The sequence below is a fragment of the Giraffa tippelskirchi genome, chromosome 2 (genome assembly GCF_054371585.1).
Source record: "Giraffa tippelskirchi isolate mGirTip1 chromosome 2, T2T-mGirTip1v1.2.pri, whole genome shotgun sequence".
NCBI classification, from domain to species: Eukaryota; Metazoa; Chordata; class Mammalia; order Artiodactyla; family Giraffidae; genus Giraffa; species Giraffa tippelskirchi.
In genome coordinates this window covers 165,221,007-165,243,965 of record NC_137276.1, presented here as the reverse complement: position 1 = coordinate 165,243,965, position 22,959 = coordinate 165,221,007, and the positions used below count along the sequence as shown (strand labels likewise).

Genomic DNA, 22,959 nt, shown 5'->3' with positions numbered 1-22,959 from the left:
ATTGTGAAGATGGTGGAAATTTAAAATAAAAAACCAAAAAGTCGGAACAAATTAAAGAGGATAATAAAATCAATATAACTGTTATTTTTCAAAAATTAAAACTGTCCAATGTGTAACTCAAACCATCATTCTTTAGAAAAGTATATATATATATATATATATATATAATATGTATATATATAAAAGCACTATTTATTGTACCATGCTGTATTAAGACAAAATATTAAAAAAAACATTCGTGGTATAAGGATAAAGTCTGTAGTTTATTTAGATTTTGAAATGCAACAAAAGGTTTCCGATCACTCATCTAGCTGAAAAAGAAACTGTAGTTACTAGAATTAGTAAACACTTTTGGTTTGTAAAATTGTAATGAGCAGTGTTCATTAAAAAGTAACTCAAGATAAAATAAGCAATTAAAATGCCCATTTCTTTAGTTTCTCTGGATACTGTTTAATTATCCAATCTATCAAGATTCTAGAAAGAGAAGGATTAAACCAGATTTTACAGTTCCAAAGATACCCAATTTCCTTTTATTGCCAAAAATTAAAATTTTCAATTATGAGATGATTATGACACAACCATATCAAACCTAAAAATCTAAAATTTTACTTTGAGAAATCAAAATTACCAAATAGATTCTAAGTGCTCTATGTTAACTGAAGTGTATATGTAAAGTAAAATACAATTAAGCTTTAAAACGTGGAATATACATTTTGTATAAGCATTATGTTCTTGGGAATGTAATCTACAGAGTATCTTCTTACTAAAACTTCAAAACCTTGATACTTGCACATGAAAAAATCATAAAAAATATCTAGGTACAACTGTACAAAGAAACTGACACCAATATGCATACTTCCATATAGAAGTGAATGCTTCAACAGTTATGTATTTTGGTAAAAGTTTTGAAAGTATGCATATTTTTTTAAGTAATTAGGCTTTTAAATAGTGGAGTCTTAGACTATCAGATTTTTATTACTTTTCTCAAAAAGAAAAAGTCGATATAATGCAAAATGAAAATCAAGGGTATATGGCATATCATTCTTTAAAAGGTGGTTTCTTTTTTCCCCTCATAGGACACACTAATTTATTTAAGCCATAATCTCTTGACATTTAAACTTTTAAGTTCACTCTGTCTGTAAAGTATACTCAGATTCCCTGCTGAAGTGCCACAACTATGCTGAAAAACTTAGAAACAGTATGAGTAAATTTCACACAATTACTAATCTCCTAAGAATGTACAATGATATCAGTTAGGAAACAATTGTGCGAAAGTCTTGTTTTTTTTTTTCCTTTTAAACTTGGTGTAGGTGGAATAGCAAGTTTCTGATCTAAAACAAGTAACGCATTGCTTCTGTAAAGGTGACAACATGTAAGGCAGTTCAAAGAATGCTGACTAACCAAACAAAACGCAGTTATTGGATTATCTTGCTATTCATATCAGCTTAACTTGTTATAAACGCATTGCTCTTAAATCTGTACAGCACTCCATTTTACACAGAGTAACCCCACTCTTGATTAATCTGTTCTAAAGTGCCAGTATTATTTACACATTTTTTTTTTTTAGCCAAAAGTCTGGCCAGTTGTAGCATCAGGTGAGGATGTCATCCCAGCTCTATTATCATTTACATTCACCAAGGGAAATTCTGGAAATTCAGCACTTGTCCCTGGTCCCCGAAGGTTCACCTGTCCATTGGCAGTGCTAAACTGAGTAGCTATTCCAGCTCTGGATCCATGATATGGAGCACGGAAGGGTTGTTCAAAAGAGCTCATTTGGTAAGCTTGGTGGACAGGCTGAGCCTCAGCTTTCTTCTGAGAAGTCACTTGATCCAAAAAGTCCTGTGTTGATGTGGCAGAAGCATGGTTTGTCTCGTCACCTGAAAAGGGAAATGAGTGCTGTGAATCACCAACCATGAGTCCAAAGTGGGACTTATCCGGAGTTGTTCTTAGTGGAGAATTCATTCCTGATCGAAAGCTATTGATGGGCATGGCTGCATAGACTTGCTTGTCTATGGAAGAGAATGCTGGCTGATTTGGAAGGGTCTGGTTATCAGTCACAAAGTTAAGGCTCGGGCTGTTCAAATAGGCATCATTTTGGCTAGTTCTGTCCAAAGCCTGCTGCAGAAACTTTGAGTATTCTTGCAACATGTTGGCTTTATCTGATGAGGATGCTTGGGAGCTTGATCCAACATTCTCCGACTGGGTAACCTCAGGTACTTCTGAAGAATTTATTGATATGCTAGAAGTCACCTCAGTGTCCGCAACACTGAATGATATCTCATGCTGTCCATTAGCTTTATGGGAATAATGATCCAACAGAGTCTGTAGTACCTCATCTGGAATAACATTTTTGTCATGATTACTCTTTATCTCCACATTCAGTGCCTGTGAATCTAATATGGATGCTGTGGTACTCTCATCAATGACACTTGCCACAGCTGCTTGTGTTACAGAAGGCTGAGAAGCTATAGTGCCCACATTCAGCGCATACTCCCTACTATTGTTACTCGCTGCCTGAAGATACCGCTTCTTCTTCAAAAACTGCATGGCATCATCATAGTTAGTGCTACTGTGCACAGGTTTACTGGGCCCCTCTTGCAAATTGTCAACCTGGTCAATATCAGCATTGCCTTCTGAGTCCAGTAAAGCTTGTTTGTCCACGAGTTCAAAAGCATATTTTGAAACTTTGCTCTCTTCGTATGTGGATAAAGGTGAAATTGTTTGATTCTGCTCCAATGGCTGTTTCAGACTTCTCTTACTATTAATTTTTTTGAGAACCAACTTAGGTGGATGTATTTCTCCTGATGCATCTTCTAAATGCGATCCCCCAACTGAGGAATGTGGCATTTCCACAGCATACTCTGCTACCATATACTCATCTTTCACTTTAGTACTTGAAGAGTAAAGAGGCAAGTAATCATTTTTGTCTTTCTTCAGGTCAGATTTGTCCAAAGAACTCTCTTTGTCCATCCCGGATGATTTTTTCTCAGTTTTCTGCCTTTTCTTTTTTGGCAGTGAGTTATCCTTCGGTGAAGTAGAAAAGCCAGAATCTTCCTCGGATGTCAGAAGGCCACCTTTGATGGCACATCTGTTTAGTTTTTTATCATGATTTTCATGGCACATACGTTTATGTTTCAAAACACGATCTGTTCTGGAAAAATACTGTCGAATTCAAAGTTCGGAAGGGAGTTTTTTGTTTTAGTTTTGTGTTTTGGTCAACCAAGAAAAGAAAAGAAAAAAAGCAATTAATATAAAGATAGATATAAGTGTAGTAATATGAGCAACTCCTAACTAATTTCCTGAACCAACTGTCTATTATAAATTGAATCAACAACAGTTAGGAAATTCTTCAAATAGCTTTAGTAGTTACTAACATTTTCTAATTTAATTCTTTAGAATTATTTTATAACTGAATTCCAGACAGAAGACTTTCAATGTCAGTCATGCCTCAATAAAGTGACTTTTTAAAAAATTCAAACCACATCTTACCTGTAAACAGTATTCACACTGGTAAGGTTTTTCTCCACTATGAGTTCTCTTATGCCTTTCCATATGATATTTTTGAATGAATCTCATACCACATTCATCACAGCGAAATGGTTTTTCACCTAGTATATGATACATAAAGTTTAAAACAAAACAAATACTGTGAAATATAAGTTAGTGAATTACTTTACCACAAGAATCTCTAATAAATTACTTTACCACAAGAACGTTGCCTTTGTTCTTTTTAAATGACATAAGTCTTTATTCTAAATATATCTTCCAATTTATTTTGTCAAGAATATCTTGCTTTATAAAAATCAAAGAGAGTGGCATATGCCATTGAAAAGACTGAAAGCACACACACTCAATTTCCTGGCCTTTTATTATATGTATACATAATATACTATTTCTATAGAGGCCAGTATTACCAAGAACTTAACAGTAATATGAACGGGTCTCCGTAGAGTGGCTAACGTCTCTAACCTTTTTTTCAATCATACAAAAATATTTTTGAAAAATTTTTGAAAAAGAAAAGGTTACTTATACACAGACCAACACAGTTCTTGAGTATATCTTTTTAAATTCATGTCTTTTCAAAGATATTTGTGGTTAAATAAAATCAAAATCCTAAGAAAATATATTTTAAATTTAATTTATTAAAACATAAAACAAGTTGAAATCAGAGGCTAGGTTTTAAGAGTAATGTTTGTTTATATTGATTCTCTTTTCCTCAACTCAAATGAGCATTTTTTAAGTCCTTCTGGGAAAGAATTAAAATGAGCAATGTTAACTGGACACAGAACCCTCGCCCCACCTCCAATTTTTTTTTAAATGACAAAAGGACTTCTTAGGTTGAAGGAACCATCTTATGAAGATCTAAAATAGTTTTAAGTGATAAAGCCACAGCCTAAACAAACAGAAGGGTGTAACAAGAAGTCACACCCTTCATCTGTTTGAAAAACCACTGTTTCTACTTTTCATGTAGTCAACAAAATTTTACTGAATTATTCTCCTCTACCCATAACCCCTCTGTAAGAAGTTAAAAGTTTAAGACTTGTTACTTGTCCTCAAAGAGTTTATAACATAATTGGGAAAACATGATACAAATATTACAAAGGAACAACTAACAAAACTATATCCACCTCTGGTTTACAACGTTATAACCCACTAGCTCTCTTCTTGACCTTTTCCTCCAGTCAAATTGAAGAACCTACCATCCTCATGCTTTCCTACTTCTGCCTGTTTCATGTTGCTCCTTCCACTTTTGTGTGTTCAGGTACTACGCTCCTCTCCAGGACCAACCCATCTGCTCTAGGATACTTTGCCCTATTCTCCCAGAGGAAAGGTATCTTTATCTTCTTTGTTGTTGTTGTTCAGTTGCTAAGTCCTGTCCGACTCTCTGCAACCTCGGGGACTGCAGCACACCAGGCTTCCCTGTCCTTCACTATCTCCTGGAATTTGCTCAAACTCATGTCCATTGAGTCAGTGACGCTATCCAACCATCTCATCCTCTACTGTCCCCTTCTCCTCTTGCCTTCAATCTTGACCAGCATCGGGGTCTTTTCCAATGAGCTGACTCTTCGCATCACATGGCCAAAGTATTGGAGCTTCAGCTTTTCCATCAGTCCTTCCAATGGATATCCAGAGTTGATTCCCGTGAGGACTGACTGGTTTGATCTCCTTGCAATCCAAGGGACTCTCAAGAGTCTTCTCCAACACCACAGTTCAAAAGCATCAATTCTTCGACACTCAACCTTCTTTATGGTCCAACTCTCACATCTGTACACGACTACTGGAAAAACCATAGCTTTGACTAGATGGACCTTTGTCAGCTAAAAGATGTCTCTGCTTTTTAATATGCTGTCTAGATGTATCATAGCTTTTCTTCCAAGGAACATCTTTTCATTTCACTAAATTATCATCAAATTATCTTCTTTAACTTGCCACAGAACTGAAACTGTACCTTTCCTAAGGCACTCATTACTTTCATCTCAATAATTAGTCTACAACTCTACTCTTTTACTAAATTTCTTTAGGTCAGAATCAGGGCCCAAATTATCTTTATGTAGCTCAAATTACTTTGGGCAATTTTTTAAGTGCCACATGAATGGCATAAAGGATTATTACAGAGGCTTATTAGTGGAAAAAAAATTATCATGAACTGGTATGATTTGGAAAAGTTTCTTGGAAGTGTCAGAATCTATGGTGAGCAGTCGTTAAAGAGATTGTGTATATGTGATTAAAGCCAAGAAAAGAATATTTAGTGGGGAATAATAGAGCAAGTAAGGGTTTAGATATTATAAGATATACTAGAGAAACACAACAAACTGTGAAAAATTCTTAAAGATATGGGAATACCAAACCACCTGACCTGCCTCCTGAGAAATCTGTATGCAGGTCAAGAAGAAACAGTTAGAACTGGACATGGAACAACAAACTGGTTCCAAATAGGGAAAGGAGTATGTCAAGGCTGTATATTGTCACCCTGCTTATTTAACTTATATGCAGAGTACATCATGTGAAATGCCAGGCTGGATGAAGCACAAGCTGGAATCAAGATTGCCGGAGAAATACCAGTAACCTCAGATACACAGATGATACCACCCTTATGGCAGAAAGTGAAGAGAAACTAAAGAGCCTCTTGATGAAAGTGAAAGAGGAGAGTGAAAAAGCTGGCTTAAAACTCAACATTCAAAAAAAGAAGATCATGGCATCTGGTCCCATCACTTCATGGCAAATAGACAGGGAAACAATGGAAACAGTGACAGACTATTTTGGGGGCTCCAAAATCACTGTAGATGGTGATTGCAGCCATGTAATTAAAAGACGCTTGCTCCTTGGAAGAAAAGCAATGACCAACCTAGACAGCATATTAAAAAGCAGAGACATTACTTTGCCAACAAAGGTCTGTCTAGTCAAAGCTATGGTTTTTCCAGTAGTCACATATGGATGTGAGAGTTGGACTATAAAGAAAGCTGAGGGCCGAAGAATTGATGCCTTTGAACTGTGGTGTTGGAGAAGACTCTTGAGAGTCCCCTGGACTGCGAGGAGATCAAACCAGTCACTCCTCAAGGAAATCAGTCCTGAATTTTCACTGGAAGAACTGATGCTGAAGCTGAAACTCCAATACTTTGGCCACCTGATGCAAAGAACTGACTCACTGGAAAAGACCCTGATGCTGGGAAAGATTAAAGGCAGGAGGAGAAGGGGACAACAGAGGACGAGATGGTTGGATGGCATCACTGACTCAATGGACATGAGCTTGAGCAAGTTCTGGGAGTTGGTGATGGACAGGGAGGCCTGCCGTGCTGCAGTCCATGGGGTTGCAAAGAATTGGACACGACTGATCAACTGAACTGATACTGGAGAAATGGTACCTAAGAAGAGACTTTAACTTGGCAATAAGTCAACTGTTTGAAACTTTCAAGAATGCAACTTCTGTAATTGCTATGGAGTTAACTAAATTTTAACTAAATTTACTTTGCAATGACTTCAAACTGTGCTCTTGGGAGCTCCACAGAGGCCCCCAAAGGCTAATATGGCAAATGGCTCTAAGCTTCCACCCAGAATTCAGGAGCAAATAGCTCCACTTCTGTACACAGGGGGTCTGAGTAAGGACTCCAAGGGTTTAGAGACCAGAATGAAGAACCTAACACAACTAACCTCTACCAATTTACTTATTATTACAAAAACGAAGTCCAGGAAAGTTAAGGTACTTGTCCAACAAAAGCTGGGAGAGAAGACCACTTACTTAGAATGTTTCATAGTGAAAGAAATGAGAAAAAGGAAGTGAGAATAGACAATCCATTCGATATTAAGAATTGTTAAGGGTGGGGAACTTAACTAAAACTGAAATGGACTATTATGGTGACTAATTAAAAGAACAAGATCTCAGAGGAACTAGGATAAAAAGGGAGAGTACAAGAATTATGGTTAAAAAAGTAAGAACAGATACATATTTTGAAGTAAAAAGATGTATATGATAGAGGACATTAAGATCAGAAGTTAATTAAGATTATTTTTCAAAAGTGAGAGGATAAATAAAAAAATTAGTGAATGAATTAGAATTCAATTAATTCTCCATGATAAGACTTAAATATTGTTAATAATGATATAACACCACACACTGGTCAAAGCAGAAGCTGACAAACTGATCCTAAAATTCAAATGGAAATGCAAGGGATTCAGAGCAGCTAAAGCAATTTTGAAAAAGAAAACTCAGATTTTCCAACTTCAAAACTTACAGCCAAAGGCATCAGGAGACATACATATGAAAGAATAGAACTGAGAGTCTAAAAAATCCTTACATTTAGAGTTAACCGACTTTTCGTTATAGATGTCAAGATACTTCAGTGGGCAAAAAGTCTTTTCAACAATAATACTGGGACAATTTGATACTCATATGCAAAAGAATGGGATTGGACCTCAACTTCACAATGGATACAAAAATTAACCCAAAATAGATAACAGGCCTAAATGTGAAAACTAAAACTATAAAACTCTTTAATATATGAATAAATCTTGACTTTAGATTATGTAGGCAATGATTTCTTAGATATCACACCAAAAGCATAAGCAACCAAACAAAAAATAACTAAAATGTATCTCATCAAAATGAACCTTTGTTCTTTGAAGGTCACTATCAAGAAAGTGAAAAGATAAAATGCTGTGGTACCTGCTGTGAGAAATATTTTGCTGAAATGTTAAACTTAGAATTACCATACAAGCCAACAGTTTTACTCCTAGGTATACACCCCAAAGAACTGAAAACAGGTATTCATTCAGAGATTTGTATACCAATGCACATAACAACATTATTCACAACAAGCAAAAGACGGAAACAACCCAAGGGTCCATCAACAGACGAACGGATAAACAAAATGTGATATATACAGAAGATGGAATATTTTTCAGCCACAAAAAGAAATGAAATTCTGATACATGATATAACATGAATGAACCTTGAAGAAATTATACTAAGAGAAAGAAGCTAGACATAAAAAGAACAAATACTGAGTGATTCCATTTATATGAAATACCTAGAATAGGCAAATTCACAGGGATAGAAAAGTAGAATAAAGGTTACCAGGGATTGGAAGAGAGAGGAAAGGAGGGTTATTGCTTAACGGCGACAGGTTTTTGTTTGTGTATAATTTTGTTACACAATGTCATAAATGTACTTCATGTCACTACACTGCATCCTTAAAAATGATTAAAATGGTAAATTTACAGTTTTTTTTCTTATAAGGTGAAAAGACAACCTTGGAATGGGATAAAATATTTTCAAATCATGTTTCTGAAAAGAGACATGTATCTAGCATATTAAAAAAGCAACCCCCAAACCACTTACAACTCAATAGTAAAAAGACAAATTATCTAATTTAATAACAAGCAATGGATCTGAACAGACATTTCTCCAAAGAAAATATACAAATAGCCAATAAGTACATAAAAAATGCTTAACATCCTTACTTATTGTGAGTGTGAGTGAAGTCACTCAGTCATGTCCAACTCTTTGCAATCCCATGGACTGTAGCCTACCTGGCTCCTCCATCCATGGGATTTTACAGGCAAGAGTACTGGAGTGGGTTGCCATTTCTTTCTGCAAGGGATCCTCCTGACCCAGGGATTAAACCCGGGTCTCCCACATTGTAGGCAGACGCTTTACCATCTGAGCCACCAGGGAAGTCCCTTCCTTACTTATTAGGGAAATGCAAAACAATATCACAATGAGATACCACTTCACACCCAACAGGACAATTATAGTAGAAAGGACAATAATAACAAGTGTTAGCATGGATGCAGAGAAACTGGAATTCTCATGCTTGGGTGGTAGAATTGTAAAGTGGTGCAGCATCTTTGGAAAACAATTTTGCAGATCCTTAACATGTTAAAATAAACATAGAGTTACCATACCATGTAACTCAGCAATTCCACTCCAAAGCATATAGCCAAGAGTACTAAAACATTATTTCCACACAAAAACAAATATTCATAACAGCATTATTCCTAACAGTCAGAAAGTAAAAACAACCCAAATGTCCCTTAAGAGAATAAATAAACAAAACATGGTATATTCATACATGGAACATCATTTAGCTATAAAAAGGAATAGAAGTACATGTCACAACATGAATGAACTTTTAAAACAGTATGCTAAGTGAAACGAGTTAGGCAAACAGACCACCTACTGTGTGATTCCATTCATATGAAATGTCTGTAACAGAGAAATCCATAGAAATAGAAAGATTAAAGATTGCCTAGTGCTGGGAGGAATGGGTACAGGATTTTAGAATGGTGAAGGCTATTCTAACTTAGAATATACTGTTAAAAGACTCCTGTGACAGTTGTACAACTCTGTCAACATACTATAAACTACTGAATTGCACACTTTAAAGGGATGGGGTTTTTGACACTGTGAATTATATTTCAATAAAGTTGCATTATTTCTTCCCGCAAAGAGCTAACAATTGAATTCAAAATAAATTAACTGGAGAAAAATCATGCTTGAATTGTTAACTATGTATTAGTACATGTGGGGTAGGAAATGGCAACCCCGGTGGGCTACAGTGGCTGCAAACAGTCAGACGTGACTGAGTGAGTGACACTCACTCACACACAAACACATTAGTACATGATCAAGAATTAAAAGCTCATTTAACTAGAAGCAACATTAACAAACCTAAACAAAAAAGTACTAGAAACTTTAATACCGTAAAAGAAATTTGTACAAATGTTCCCTTGTTGCTTAAAAAACAAAACAAAACCAAAAACCAAACAACTTTCACAGCCCCTTAAACAGAACAATTACGATGGCCAAGTCAGCCAGGATTAATGTAGACACAAATTTATCTTCCGTAGTCATTTACTTTTTGAGTACTCACTTTTGATATACTTATTTCTAATCCTTGTCTGTTTTCTCCTTTAATATTTTCCTTTTTCACTGTATCATCTTTCTTCCCATCTTTTTCTCCCATTTTTCCCCCCTCTTCTTCTCTTACTTTTTAACTAGCCATTCCAGAAATAAGACTTTTTACAATTTAAGTTTTGTCATTTAAGGATCCTTGTTTATGGATTAGATCACATACTTAAATGGTTAAAAAAACACACACACACACAAAAACACAAAACAATAGAGAGAGGTATATGGGAAAAGGTTTTCCTCCTATCTTTGCCCCTCCATTGGTACCCACATTTACTTGTTGGGGGTCTGTTTCCTTCCAGTTTCTTGGCATAAGCATAAAGAAAAATAAGTACATATTCTTTTTATAATTTTTCGCTCTTTCCTATGTGAATATAGCATATTTTATTGTGTTTAGAGATCCTGTCAGTAGAAAAAGAATTAGCTCATTCATTCTGACAACTGATATCTTTCACTGATGGAAATACAAGTTATTTAACCAGTCCCTTATTATTTCCAAATATTTTCTATCATAAATAATGCTGTAATAGATACCCTGTCAATATATTAATTCATACATTTACAGGTACATTTGTAGGGTAAATTCTCAGAATTTCTGGTCAAATAATAAAAAAATTTTGTGATTTTGAAATACACTGCCAAATTCGTCTCCATGGAGATATTAATGTATATTTCACCACCCATGTATGAGTGACTGTTTCCCCTATAACCGTGCCATATACTACTATGTTGTTAAACGTCTTGATGACTTCATATCTAATACATGAAAAAACAGTATTTCAGTATGAGGTTGACCATCTTATATGTCATTTTTCTATGAACTTTCTGTATCTATCTTTCACCTTTTATTTTTTTAAACTAGGTTGCTAATCTTTCTCGTGATGATTTATAAGAGCTTTATTAAAGAGACTGGTCTTTTGACTGTATGAGTTCTAAAACTATTTTCTGTGGGTTATTTTTGGTGTGCGACTCTTTGTGACCCTACAGATTGAGGCCACTAGGCTCCTCTGTCCATGGGACTCTCCAGGAAAGAATATACTGGAGTGGGTTGCCATGCTCTCCTCCAGGGGATCTTTCCCACCCAGGGACTGAACCCGCATCTCTCATGTCCCCTAAAATGGCAGGCGGGTTCTTTCCCATTAGTGCGACCTTTACATAGATGAATTATCAAACATTTATTTTATAGATACTAAATTTTGAGTACTTTCAGAGTTTTCCCATTCCAATCTGTCCATATTTTTAATGACACATAGGTAGTTTAATCTTTTACATTAAATCTGATACATTTGGAGTTCATCCTGAGGTAGAATGTGATGGATAAAACTCTGTCTTTCCAGATGGCTATCCTGGTTTTCCAACATAATTTACTACAAGGTTCAGCTTTACTTGACCACTTTTTTATCATAATCATATACAAGTAAGTTCTACAGGTCTATTTCCAGACTTTATATTCTATTCTATCAGACTATTAATAAGCCAGAACCAACATATTTTAGTTTTTAAAACTTTATGATATACTTTATCATTTGGTAGGACTAATCACTCTGCATGCTTCAGTCCATGAGGTTGCAGAGTCAGACATGACTTAGTGAGTGAACAACAATCCCCCTCATTGTTCTTATTTTTCTCTGGTTTGTCTTATTTGTTCACTTTTCAAAACACTTCTGAATTCAGTTCAGTTCAGTTCAGTCACTCAGTTGTGTCTGACTCTTTGCCACCCCATGAATTGCAGCACGCCAGGCCTCTCTGTCCATCACCAACTCCCGGAGTTTACCCAAACCCATGTCCATCGAGTCGGTGATGCCATCCAACCATCTCATCCTCCGTCGTCCCCTTCTCCTCCTGCCCCCAATCCTACCCAGCATCAGGGTCTTTTCCAATGAGTCAACTCTTCGCATGAGGTGGCCAAAGGATTGGAGTTTCAGCTTCCACATCAGTCCTTCCAATGAACACCCAGGACTGATCTCTTTTAGGATGGATTGACTGGATCCCCTTGCAGTCCAAGGGACTCTCAAGAGTCTTCTCCAACATCACAGTTGAAAAGCATCAATTCTTCGGTGCTCAGCTTTCTTCACAGTCCAACTCTCACATCCATACATGACCACTGGAAAAACCATAGCCTTGACTAGACGGACTTTTGTTGGCAAAGTAATGTCTCTGCTTTTTAATATGCTATCTAGGTTGGCCATAACCTTCCTTCCAAGGAGTAAGCGTCTTTTAATTTCTGGCTGCAATCACCATCTGCAGTGATTCTGGAGCCCAAAAAAATAAAGTCTGACACTGTTTCCCCATCTATTTCCCATGGAGTGATGGGACCAGCTGCCATGATCTTAGTTTTCCGAACGTTGAGCTTTAAGCCAACTTTTTCACTCTCCTCTTTCACCTTCATCAAGAGGCTCTTTAGTTCTTCTTCACTTTCTGCCATAAGGGTGGTGTCATCCGCATATCTGAGGTGATTGATATTTCTCCTGGCAATCTTGATTCCAGCTTGTGTTTCTTCCAGCCCAGAGTTTCTCATGATTTACTCGGCATATAAGTTAAATAAGCAGGGTGACAATATACAGCCTTGACATACTCCTTTTCCTATTTGGAACCAGTCTGTTGTTCCATGTCCAGTTCTAACCGTTGCTTCCTGACTTGCATACAGGTTTCTCAAGAGACAGGTCAGATGGTCTGGCATTCCCATCTCTTTCAGAATTTTCCACAGTTTATTGTGATCCACACAGTCAAAGGCTTTGGCGTAGTCAACAAAGCAGAAATAGATGTTTTTCTGGAACTCTCTTGCTTTTTCGATGATCCAGCGGATATTGGCAATTTGATCTCTGGTTCCTCTGCCCTTTCTAAAATCAGCTTGAACATCTGGAAGTTCACGGTTCACGTATTGCTGAAGCCTGGCTTGGAGAATTTTGAGCATTACTTTACTAGCATGTGAGATGAGTGCAATTGTGTGGTAGTTTGAGCATTCTTTGGCATTGCCTTTCTTTGGGATTGGAACAAAAACTGACCTTTTCCAGTCCTGTGGCCACTGCTGAGTTTTCCAGATTTGCTGGCATATTGAGTGCAGCACTTTCACAGCATCACCTTTGAGGATTTGAAATAGCTCAACTGGAATTCCATCACCTCCACTAGCTTTGTTCGTAGTGATGCTTTCTAAGGCCCACTTGACTTCACATTCCAGGATGTCTGCCTCTAGGTGAGTGATCACACCATCGTGATTATCTGGGTCGTGAAGATCTTTTTTGTACAGTTCTTCTGTGTATTCTTGCCACCTCTTCTTAATATCTTCTGCTTCTGTTAGGTCCATACCATTTCTGTCTTTTATCGAGCCTATGTTTGCATGAAATGTTCCTTTGGTATCTCTAATTTTCTTGAAGAGATCTCTAGTCTTTCCCAACCTGTTGTTTTCCTCTATTTCTTTGCACTGATCGCTGAGGAAGGCTTTCTTATCTCTCCTTGCTATTCTCTGGAACTCTGCATTTAGATGGGAATATCTTTCCTTTTCTCCTTTGCTTTTCGCTTCGCTTCTCTTCCCAGCTATCTGTAAGGCCTCCTCAGACAGCCACTTTGCTTTTTTGCATTAGCTTGTCTAATATCTGGGGTGAGAGGAAGGGACAGTTGCCTGAAATGTTTATGTTAACGTATGGAAAACTGATACACTTTATGAACTTTATGAAGTTGCCTCTTCTAACTGAAAAAAAGAAAGGGAAAGGGGATAAAGTTTTGTTCTGTGTCCTCAATAGAGTTTTAATAATTTCTCAATACAGAATTTTCCACATTTCTTATTGTGATATTATAAAAGGGTTATTTTCTTCCATTATATCTTCTACTGTGTGTGTTATTTACATACAAAGTATATGGTTTTTGGCAGTTTTAGTGAATTTGCTGGTTTGCAGTCATTTTCAGTTGACTCTCATGGGTTTTCCAAGTTTACAATAATATTGTTTGCAGAAAGTTATTTTTAACCTATAATATTTTTCTCTTGCCACTTCTGCCAGCTACTATTCTCAAATATTATGTTAAAAATAATGGTGATAATGTGCTCTGTATCTTCTTCCCAACTCTGGTACTCTCATATATCTCTTAAATAGAAATGAAAATAAAATGACTGGTAAATCTTTCCTTAAGAAACAAAAACACTTGAGTTAAATTTCTTTAGGAGAAAAACCCCTTTATTATTTCTCCCTTAAGAACCAGAGCCTCTCTACTGGAAAAGGAAGACAATCTATACAGCACTTGAGTGACTTTAAGGTGAACAGGAAAGGTTTGTTTACATGAAAAATACCAAGAATTTTGTAAATACTGTTTGCAATTCAGGAAAGCAATAACACAGTGAAGAAGAAACAATCTCAGGCTGTTCTGCTAATGATAATTTTCCAATACCCAAGGAGCCTGGAATTTCATTTTTACCAGTTATCAATGAGACCACGTTGCAGTGTTTTCTTTTTTCCCACTGCAGTGTTTCTTCCTGGTAACTTGACACTGAGTTGTTTAAGGAAAAGAATTCTTATAGAATATGTGTAAATATTAGGGAAAATTATATACAAGAAACTGATAAGGACATAAGTTTTATAAACAAAATAGCTCACAATGACTTAATATGTTAATCTGACTTTTGGTAGTTTCAACTAATCTGCTTCTTCCTTTTCAATCATTCTAATCTAGCTTCTGTACTTACTTTATCAAAATGGTTGAAATGGTTATCAAATGAAGATCACCTTCAGGTTACTAAATACAACCAAATCTTTTCAGTTATCATAGCAGACCTCTTAGCAGGATTCAATCCAGGTGATCCCTTACTTTTTCCTTGACTATGACATTCATGCTCTTTCAACCTCTCTAACGGCTCCTTCTCAATATCAATGCTCTTTTCAGTTCACTCTCCTCCCTCCAACCATGAAATATTTTAGTTCTTTATGGCTTCCTTCTAAACTCCCTGCTTTTCTCCTTCTATATCCTTTTCTTTGGCAAGAAGGGAAACTCATCTATTTCCATTGGTTTAATTACTCTCAACTCTGAGCTTGAGATCATGCATCCAAATTGCCTACACTTCGATGACACTCAGGGATCTCAAATATATTATATTCCACACTAGTGATCTTCAACCCACAGCTTAGTTCTTATCCAGATTCCCTCTTTGTATGAATTCTTACTTAAAATATGGGTAAATATTAGGGAATTTCATCCATCTAGTTTTGCAAACCAGAGGCCTACACAACTTTTCTCTTCTACCCCCTCCATATTCAACTGGTTAACACATTACTGACCTACTGATTCTACCTACTAAGTACCTGTCAAATCTGCCACTTCTTTCCGTTACTTCCCACTGTCATCACCCAAGTCCAAGATACTCTCATCTTCTGGCCTGGACTACTATATAATATCTTCCTAACAGTAGTCTCTTTGTGATTCACTCTCGTCTCTTTCCAATTCCACACCACAGCTAGATTTTGTTAACATTAAGTAAATCTGATCATGTATAAAGCCTACAGTTCCTAGGATCAATACACACACACACACATGCGGTAGTCCATCACCATCTGGTCCCCGCATCTTTCTCTCATATCTGATCTTTCTTTACAATACTCCTGTTCACCTTCTGAGCTCTAGTCAAAGCCTTCTTTCAATTCCTAGTACTGTCATGCTTTTTCTCCTCCCAGGATCATTTTCTCCTATAACTCCTCCCCCAAAACAATTCTTCATCATAATAGTGAATCTAAAGTGCTTTACACTGAAGAAATAGTACCTACTGTTCTTAGTAATCAGAATGAAAATGGCAATCATTTTCATAATGAAGTCTTCATAAAACCTAGGTCAAAATACTTATATTATTTAGATATTATGACATCAAATATAATAATATATAATAAAATATTATAATATTTAGGTATTATGATATCTATGACTATGTTCACATGGCCTAGTAATACATACTTGGTAACAGAAGGGATTTTCTATCTTTAGTAAGTCATAAAAGCAGAGAAAATAAAATTTACAAGTATAGCACATATTATACTAATCAAAAAAGATTATTCATTACTATGAGAACCACTATAAGTACTTAAGATTATAGATTCTAGAACCAGACTAGCTGGGTTTTAGTGCTAGTCTCAGTATTTGTTAACTGTGAGACATTGAGCATGTTGTTTAAACTCTTCTTGATATTCTCATCTGTAAAGCGAAAATATTAATAAAACACATATTGGAGCTAAATGTTAAATGAGATAACCTGTGTGAGTAACTAGTCTTTGCTTAAGAAAAATCTAGCAAATTTTAATAGCTCAATAGATATGAGCTATTATAAACACAACTTAAGAGGCTGATGTAAATGATTATCATTATATTAACATATTGATTACAGTTAAAACCCAGTGACTGGGCTATATATCCCAAATGAAAATATCCTTAAGCTAGACAGACAATTCAGGAAAACAGGAAACAAGGAGGATTACTGAAATAATTATACAGAAACATAATCACACTCCCAGTAACTTGCTTAAAACTTCAAAGCATATAAGAAATAAGAAGGTCACTTACTGCATGATTAAATTTATCTAACATTCTCAAAATGGCACAACTATAAAGATGGAAAACACATTAGTGTTTGTCAGGAGTTAATTATGGAGGAGAGGGAGTGAAAGAAGTCATGTGTGACTGTAAACAGATAGTACAAGGAAACTTTCTATAATAAGATGAAGGTACCAGTAAAATTAAAAAACAAACAAACAAAAAGAAATAAGAATATCCTTGGCATATAGGAGATCAGAAAGTTCATTTATCAGTCTAAGAAGAACCCATATACTACACAGGAAACTATATATATTTATGTGTGTGTGTGTGTATGTATATGTGCATATGTATTTATGGCAGAAAGTGAAGAAGAACTAAAAAGCCTCTTGATCAAAGTGAGAGAGAAGAGTGAAAAAGTTGGCTTAAAGCTCAACGTTCAGAAAACTAAGATCATGGCTTCTGGTCCCATCACTTCATGGCAAATAGATGGGGAAACAGTGGAAACAGTGGCAGACTTAATTTTTTTGGGCTCCAAAATCACTGCAGATGGTGACTACAGCCATGAAATTAAAAGACGCTTACTCCTTGGAAGGAAAGTTATGGCCAACCTAGACAGCATATTAAAAAGCAGAGACATTACTTTGCCAACAAAGGTCCATCTAGTCAAGGCTATGGTTTTTCCAGGAGTCATGTATGGATGTGAGAGTTGGACTGTGAAGAAAGCTGAGGGCCGAAGAATTGATGCCTTTAAACTGTGGTGTTGGAAAAGACTCTTGAGAGTCCCTTGGACTGCAAGGAGATCCAACCAGTCCATCCTAAAGGAGATCAGTCCTGGGTGTTCATTGGGAAGGACTGATGTTGAAGCTGAAACTCCAATCCTTTGGCCACCTCATGCGAAGAGTTGACTCATTGGAAAAGACCCTGATGCTGGGAAGGATTGAGGGCAGGAGGAGAAGGGGATGATAGATGAGATGGCTGGATGGCATCACCAACTCGATGGACATGAGTTTGGGTAAACTCCGGGAGCTGGTGATGGACAGGGAGGCCTGGCGTGCTGTGGGTTGCAAAGAATTGGACACGACTGAGCGACTGAACTGAACTGATTTATTTATTTTCTTGGTTATGCTGCATGGCATAGATATGAGATCTTAGTTCCCCAACTAGGGACTGAACCCATGCCCCCTGCATTAGAAGCATGGAGTCAACCACTGGACTGCCAGGGAAGTCCCAGGAACTATATTTTATAGGAAATCATCTGAGACTGAAACCACAACCAATGAAGTACAAATTATGTTATTAAATAAAAACTGTGAAATTGCCACAGTAACATGAAGCAATGTCAGTTAAACTGGTAAAAACCCAAAAGGCCTTAAGTTAACTAATGACAGTAGTAATTTCTGTGGGTAGCAAATTTTTTAAATCCCACTTTTCCATAAGTATAGAACAGTTTCGGGGAGAAATTTCAGTGTCTGCATTTTCTACTTTAGAAAGAAACTGGCAATGTTTGCCCATTTAAAAATAACACATTGGGGTCACCATTGCCCCCTACAAAAAAAAAAAATGAAGGAATTGTTTCATTTTTTTTCTGGGCTTCTTTTCTTTGGTAGAGCTGTGAAATTACACATTTATAGCATAATTTTTTAAATGCTCTAGTTTTCTTAGAATGAAATAGCAAATGACAGGTGGGAAACTATGTTTTAGGCTACATAGATTAGATTATAGATTCCTTTTTTGAGACAAACAATGCTAAAAAATTATCAATTACCTCTATCTAGTAAGAGCAACATCCCTGACACGCTATACAAAGTTTTAAAAATTTGGAAGTTGGTCTAGGAACCATTGGAAGAAAACAAAATCAAAACAACAAACACTGTCCTAATTCTGAAAATAAGTGAACACCATATAATTATGGCAATTTCCACATTTCATTTTTCTGTCAGCCAATATACAACTTGTACTAATATCTAAGCATATTAACACTAAGTGATGGATGTCCCAATGATGGCACCTAGAAAAACTTAAAGTAATATTATTTAACAATAAACACCATCCAAATGTGGCATATGTTGTTGTTCAGTCGCTCAGTCATGTCCGACTCTTTGCAACCCAATGGACTGCAGCATGCCCGGCTTCCCTGTCTTTCATCATCTTCCAGAGCTTGCATATATAACATATGTAACTACTTTCTATTTATTTAAAAAACTAATTCAGACTATCACACAAAAGTCTATCATCCACAGATGTGGTTAAAACATTTTTTTAAATTAGTAAAATGGCTGGATAGACATCCTCACTAAAAAGAAATTTAAGTTAGAATCTCAAAAGGTAAAACAGATTTAAAATAGCAGTGAGCTAACATTATCCTGACTTACAAACATTTTAAATTAGTCCATCTATTTTTGAACTTAATATAAATCCCTAATTTCCAGCTACTTCTTGAGAAAAGTGTTCTAGAATAAAAGTTCAACAGTTAAGACCACATTAAGAACAATAGGGGGTTATCAAATCAATAGACTCTATATTGAATCCCTTTATACCCCATCCCTTAAAAGAAACTCATCATCAGTTTATTTTCTTTCTTATTTGTGGCACTGTCTTCACATAAGACTGCACAAATACATATTAGCTTTCATTCTTGCTTTGTTTTTTTTTTTAAATTAACTAGGGTATCAAAGAATGAAGGGCTATTCTCTCAGCAAATACTCTGTTCATCAATAAAATCCTTCTCATCAGAGCTAATCAAGATCCTTTAACTGTCTGCCCACCCTTAACACTGTCTCTATTGTTCTGCCATAATACTGTGATTTGCCTTTTTATATTAAGTGCAACCTACACTTTTACTCACATACAAAGTATCTGATAAGTACAGTGTATTAATAGATGCTTTAATTTGAACAGGAACACAACAGAACTTTCACACAAAGAATCCAGGTAGTCTGACTCAATCAGTGACAATTTCAACAGCTACCTTTTCTGAATTCAGCTGTCAGTTAAATAGCTAAAGAGAAGGAACAAGCACTACAGGTTCCAGGGACATGGTATGAAGTGGTCTGCTCCAAGCACTCTATTTTTTAAAGTATCACCTTGCAGGTGAAATCACATTCCAACCTAGAATGTGTCTTATTTATGTCATTATTTTAAAATTTTATAGAGCACCTACTACGCACCAAACACATGCTGGGCACTCTTATATTTAAATCAACTCTGTTCTTGTCAAGTAAATTATCCTCATTTGGCAAGGCTAGGAAACTTCCGCCCAGAGTCAGGGTAATAATGAACCCTAGTGGCTTAATTTTAGCATCAAATTCATTTGTTATCTCAGAGCAATCCCAAATGTGGATCAATAAACACATCAACTAATCCAGGCTTTCATCAATTCATTTAGCAAGTACTAAGTGTCTGCTGGGAAATGTCCATGAAAATGATAGTAGTGGATCGGTAGAAACCTAAGTCTGCTTCCTTTTTTACACTATTTGACTATTTGATGAGTTTTCACAAAATAATACAACTCTGAAAACATCACTACAATAAGCATCATGAATTTACCTAAAACCACAGTTTCCTGTTGTTCTACATAATCCCTTCCTCCTTGCCCTCTGTCATTTCCTTCCCCATTCTCCAGGCAAACAATTATCTGCTCTGTCCCTATAGTTTACCTTAATTATTATTATGAATATCTTCAATTCATACATAAAAGGAGAGAAGACTCTGAAGAGCCCTCATGTACTCATCACTCAGTTTAAATAATTATCAGCACTAGGCAAATTTTGTTTCAACTAATTCTTTCCTCCTTTCTTACTATCAAGTGAACTTTTTACTGGAATATAATAACGATGATACAGAAAAGCAATCAAATCATAATCACAGTTCATTGAATTTTCACAAATCCTACTAATGCCTGTAACAAGCATCCATAATAAAAAAATAGAACATATCAGCATCTCCTAAGTGCCTCATGAAACCTCACTTGGCCATTAATCTCTCAAAAATAACCACTATCCAACTTCCAATATCAATATTAGTTCTGCCTTAACTGCCTATTATGGAAATTTTAAAGCATATTTTAAAAATATACAGAAGGTACTCTCATCATATTTTAAAAACAAATTTCTCGACATGCAATATAACCTACACAAAAGTACACCAAGTAAAAATGCAGTCTGATGAATTTTCTCAGAGTGAACACATCTGTGTAACAGGCATCCCAAACAAGAAATAGAACTTAAGAGTTACAGGCACTGAAGAGGCACTCCTACTCCTTCTCCATTAGTAATTACTATGTTGATTTCTAACAGGTAATACATTTGCCTTGTTTATGAACTTCACACAAAGGGAGTCATATAGTACGTATTCTTTTGTGTCTGGCTTCTTTCAGTCAATGTTATGGTTTTAAGATTTATCTATAATGTTGTGTCTAGCATTCTCTCATACGAATGTACAATTTATTTATTTAACTCTTGACTGGAAATCTGGGTTGTTCCCAGTTTAGGGCTATTCATAACAATGCTGGCTTAACATTCTGTTACATGCCTCCTGATGAACACACACACACACACACACACACACACACACACACACACACACACACACACACTATAGAGTTAAACTACAAGTGAAAATGACATATCAAGGAGTTCATACATGTGCAGCCTTGGTAGATACTGTTTACTAAAAATGGATGTGCCAACTTACATACCCACCAGCATAATATTCGAGCTCCAACTGTATAAAGTTCCACAACCTTTAAAGTACAGTCATCCCTTAGTATCCAGTAACCAAGTAGTCCCTTGGATCCAGGAATCCCCGTGGATACCAAAATCCCCCAGAGGCCAAATTTCAATCAACTGCAGATCATGTGGTATTTCTGATCTCTGGTTGGCTGTACCCATGGATGCAGAACTGCAGATACAGAGGATCTACTGTACTTTGTACCACCTGTATTTTTCATTTAACCATTCTGAAGTATATGCAAGTGGTATCAAATTGTAATCTTAAGTAATTTTGCTGGTGGCTAATGAAACTGAATACCCTTTCATATGTTTCTTGATCACTCAGGTATCCTTTTTTGGTGTATAAAGTATCTATTCAAGCACTCTGCACTCTTTTCTACTAGTTTGTGTTTTTCTTAATAGATCGGTAGCAATTCTGTACATAGTTATCAGATTTATTTTCACTTTCTTAATGGTGTCTATAAGGAACAAAAGGTCTTAATGAACCCATTTTAAAATTTTCTATTATATGTAACACTTTCTATATCCCAGTTAAGAAAGATTATATCCCACAAGTCTTTTTTTCATTTTTTTCTATGGTATTTTCTACTGATGTCTTCCATTTCACTAATCTTCTCTTTTACTGCCTCTACTATTCCATTAAACCTATGTGCTATGTTCTCTATATCAATTATTATATTTTTCAGTTCTAGAATTTTCTTTTGCTTCTTTTTCACAGTTTACAATTCTTTAGTAAAATTCTCTTTTTCTCTATTTCCTATGCCTTTTCTATTATTTTTTTTTAAAACATATTAGTCATAGTTGAAGTTTTAAAGCCCTTCTCTGATGCTTCTAAATCTGGATCACCTTAGAGATTTTTTCATTATCTTTTTTTCCTCTTGCCTTTCTGTGATTCCATCCTATCACTTGGCATGCACTGTAATTTTTGACTGAATGCAAAATACTGTATGTAAAAAGTTGTACAAGCTCTGGATGATATCTTCTTTTAAAGAGGGTTCACCCTCTTTCTGAGCACATACTGGGGAGGATGATAACCTAAATCCCCAAGTGGATTAAGCCAACCTGAGCCTGGGTTTTTTATATCAAACCAAGGAATTATTTTTATAGCTAAAATTTAATACTTAGTGCCAACAACTATATACTTTCACAATATAAGTTCTAAATTTTTATATAACCCATTCTCTCTGATATTATCAGGTCTCTATGAAGTTCATTGTATACTTTTAGATTATGCATTATGAATGAGGGTCATTGCTAATTGAGAATGCATCATTAACTTAACAAATAATGTGGTAATATCATCTAACTGTTGCA

General features: G+C 35.9%; 1 protein-coding gene and 1 long non-coding RNA gene across 23 annotated transcripts in view; both read right to left on the bottom strand.

Moving 5' to 3' along the window:
- Nucleotides 1–244: 244 nt before the first annotated feature.
- Nucleotides 245–22,959, bottom strand: part of ZNF148 (zinc finger protein 148) — a 135,391-nt gene continuing 112,676 nt past the window's right edge. For all 22 annotated transcript variants that reach the window (XM_081571691.1, XM_081571694.1, XM_081571685.1 and 19 more), the window contains 2 exons: nt 3,490–3,608; nt 245–3,162 (listed from right to left, as the gene is read on the bottom strand). In XM_081571691.1, coding sequence (XP_081427817.1) covers nt 1,564–3,162; nt 3,490–3,608 — 1,718 coding nt within the window. In that variant the 3' untranslated portion in view covers nt 245–1,563. The remainder of the gene's footprint in view (nt 3,163–3,489; nt 3,609–22,959) is intronic.
- On the bottom strand, nt 10,759–21,695 carry LOC145538863 (uncharacterized). Its single transcript, XR_014077293.1, has 2 exons — nt 19,046–21,695; nt 10,759–12,150 (listed from the first exon to the last, which is right to left on the bottom strand). It is a non-coding gene; the product is annotated as an uncharacterized LOC145538863 (long non-coding RNA).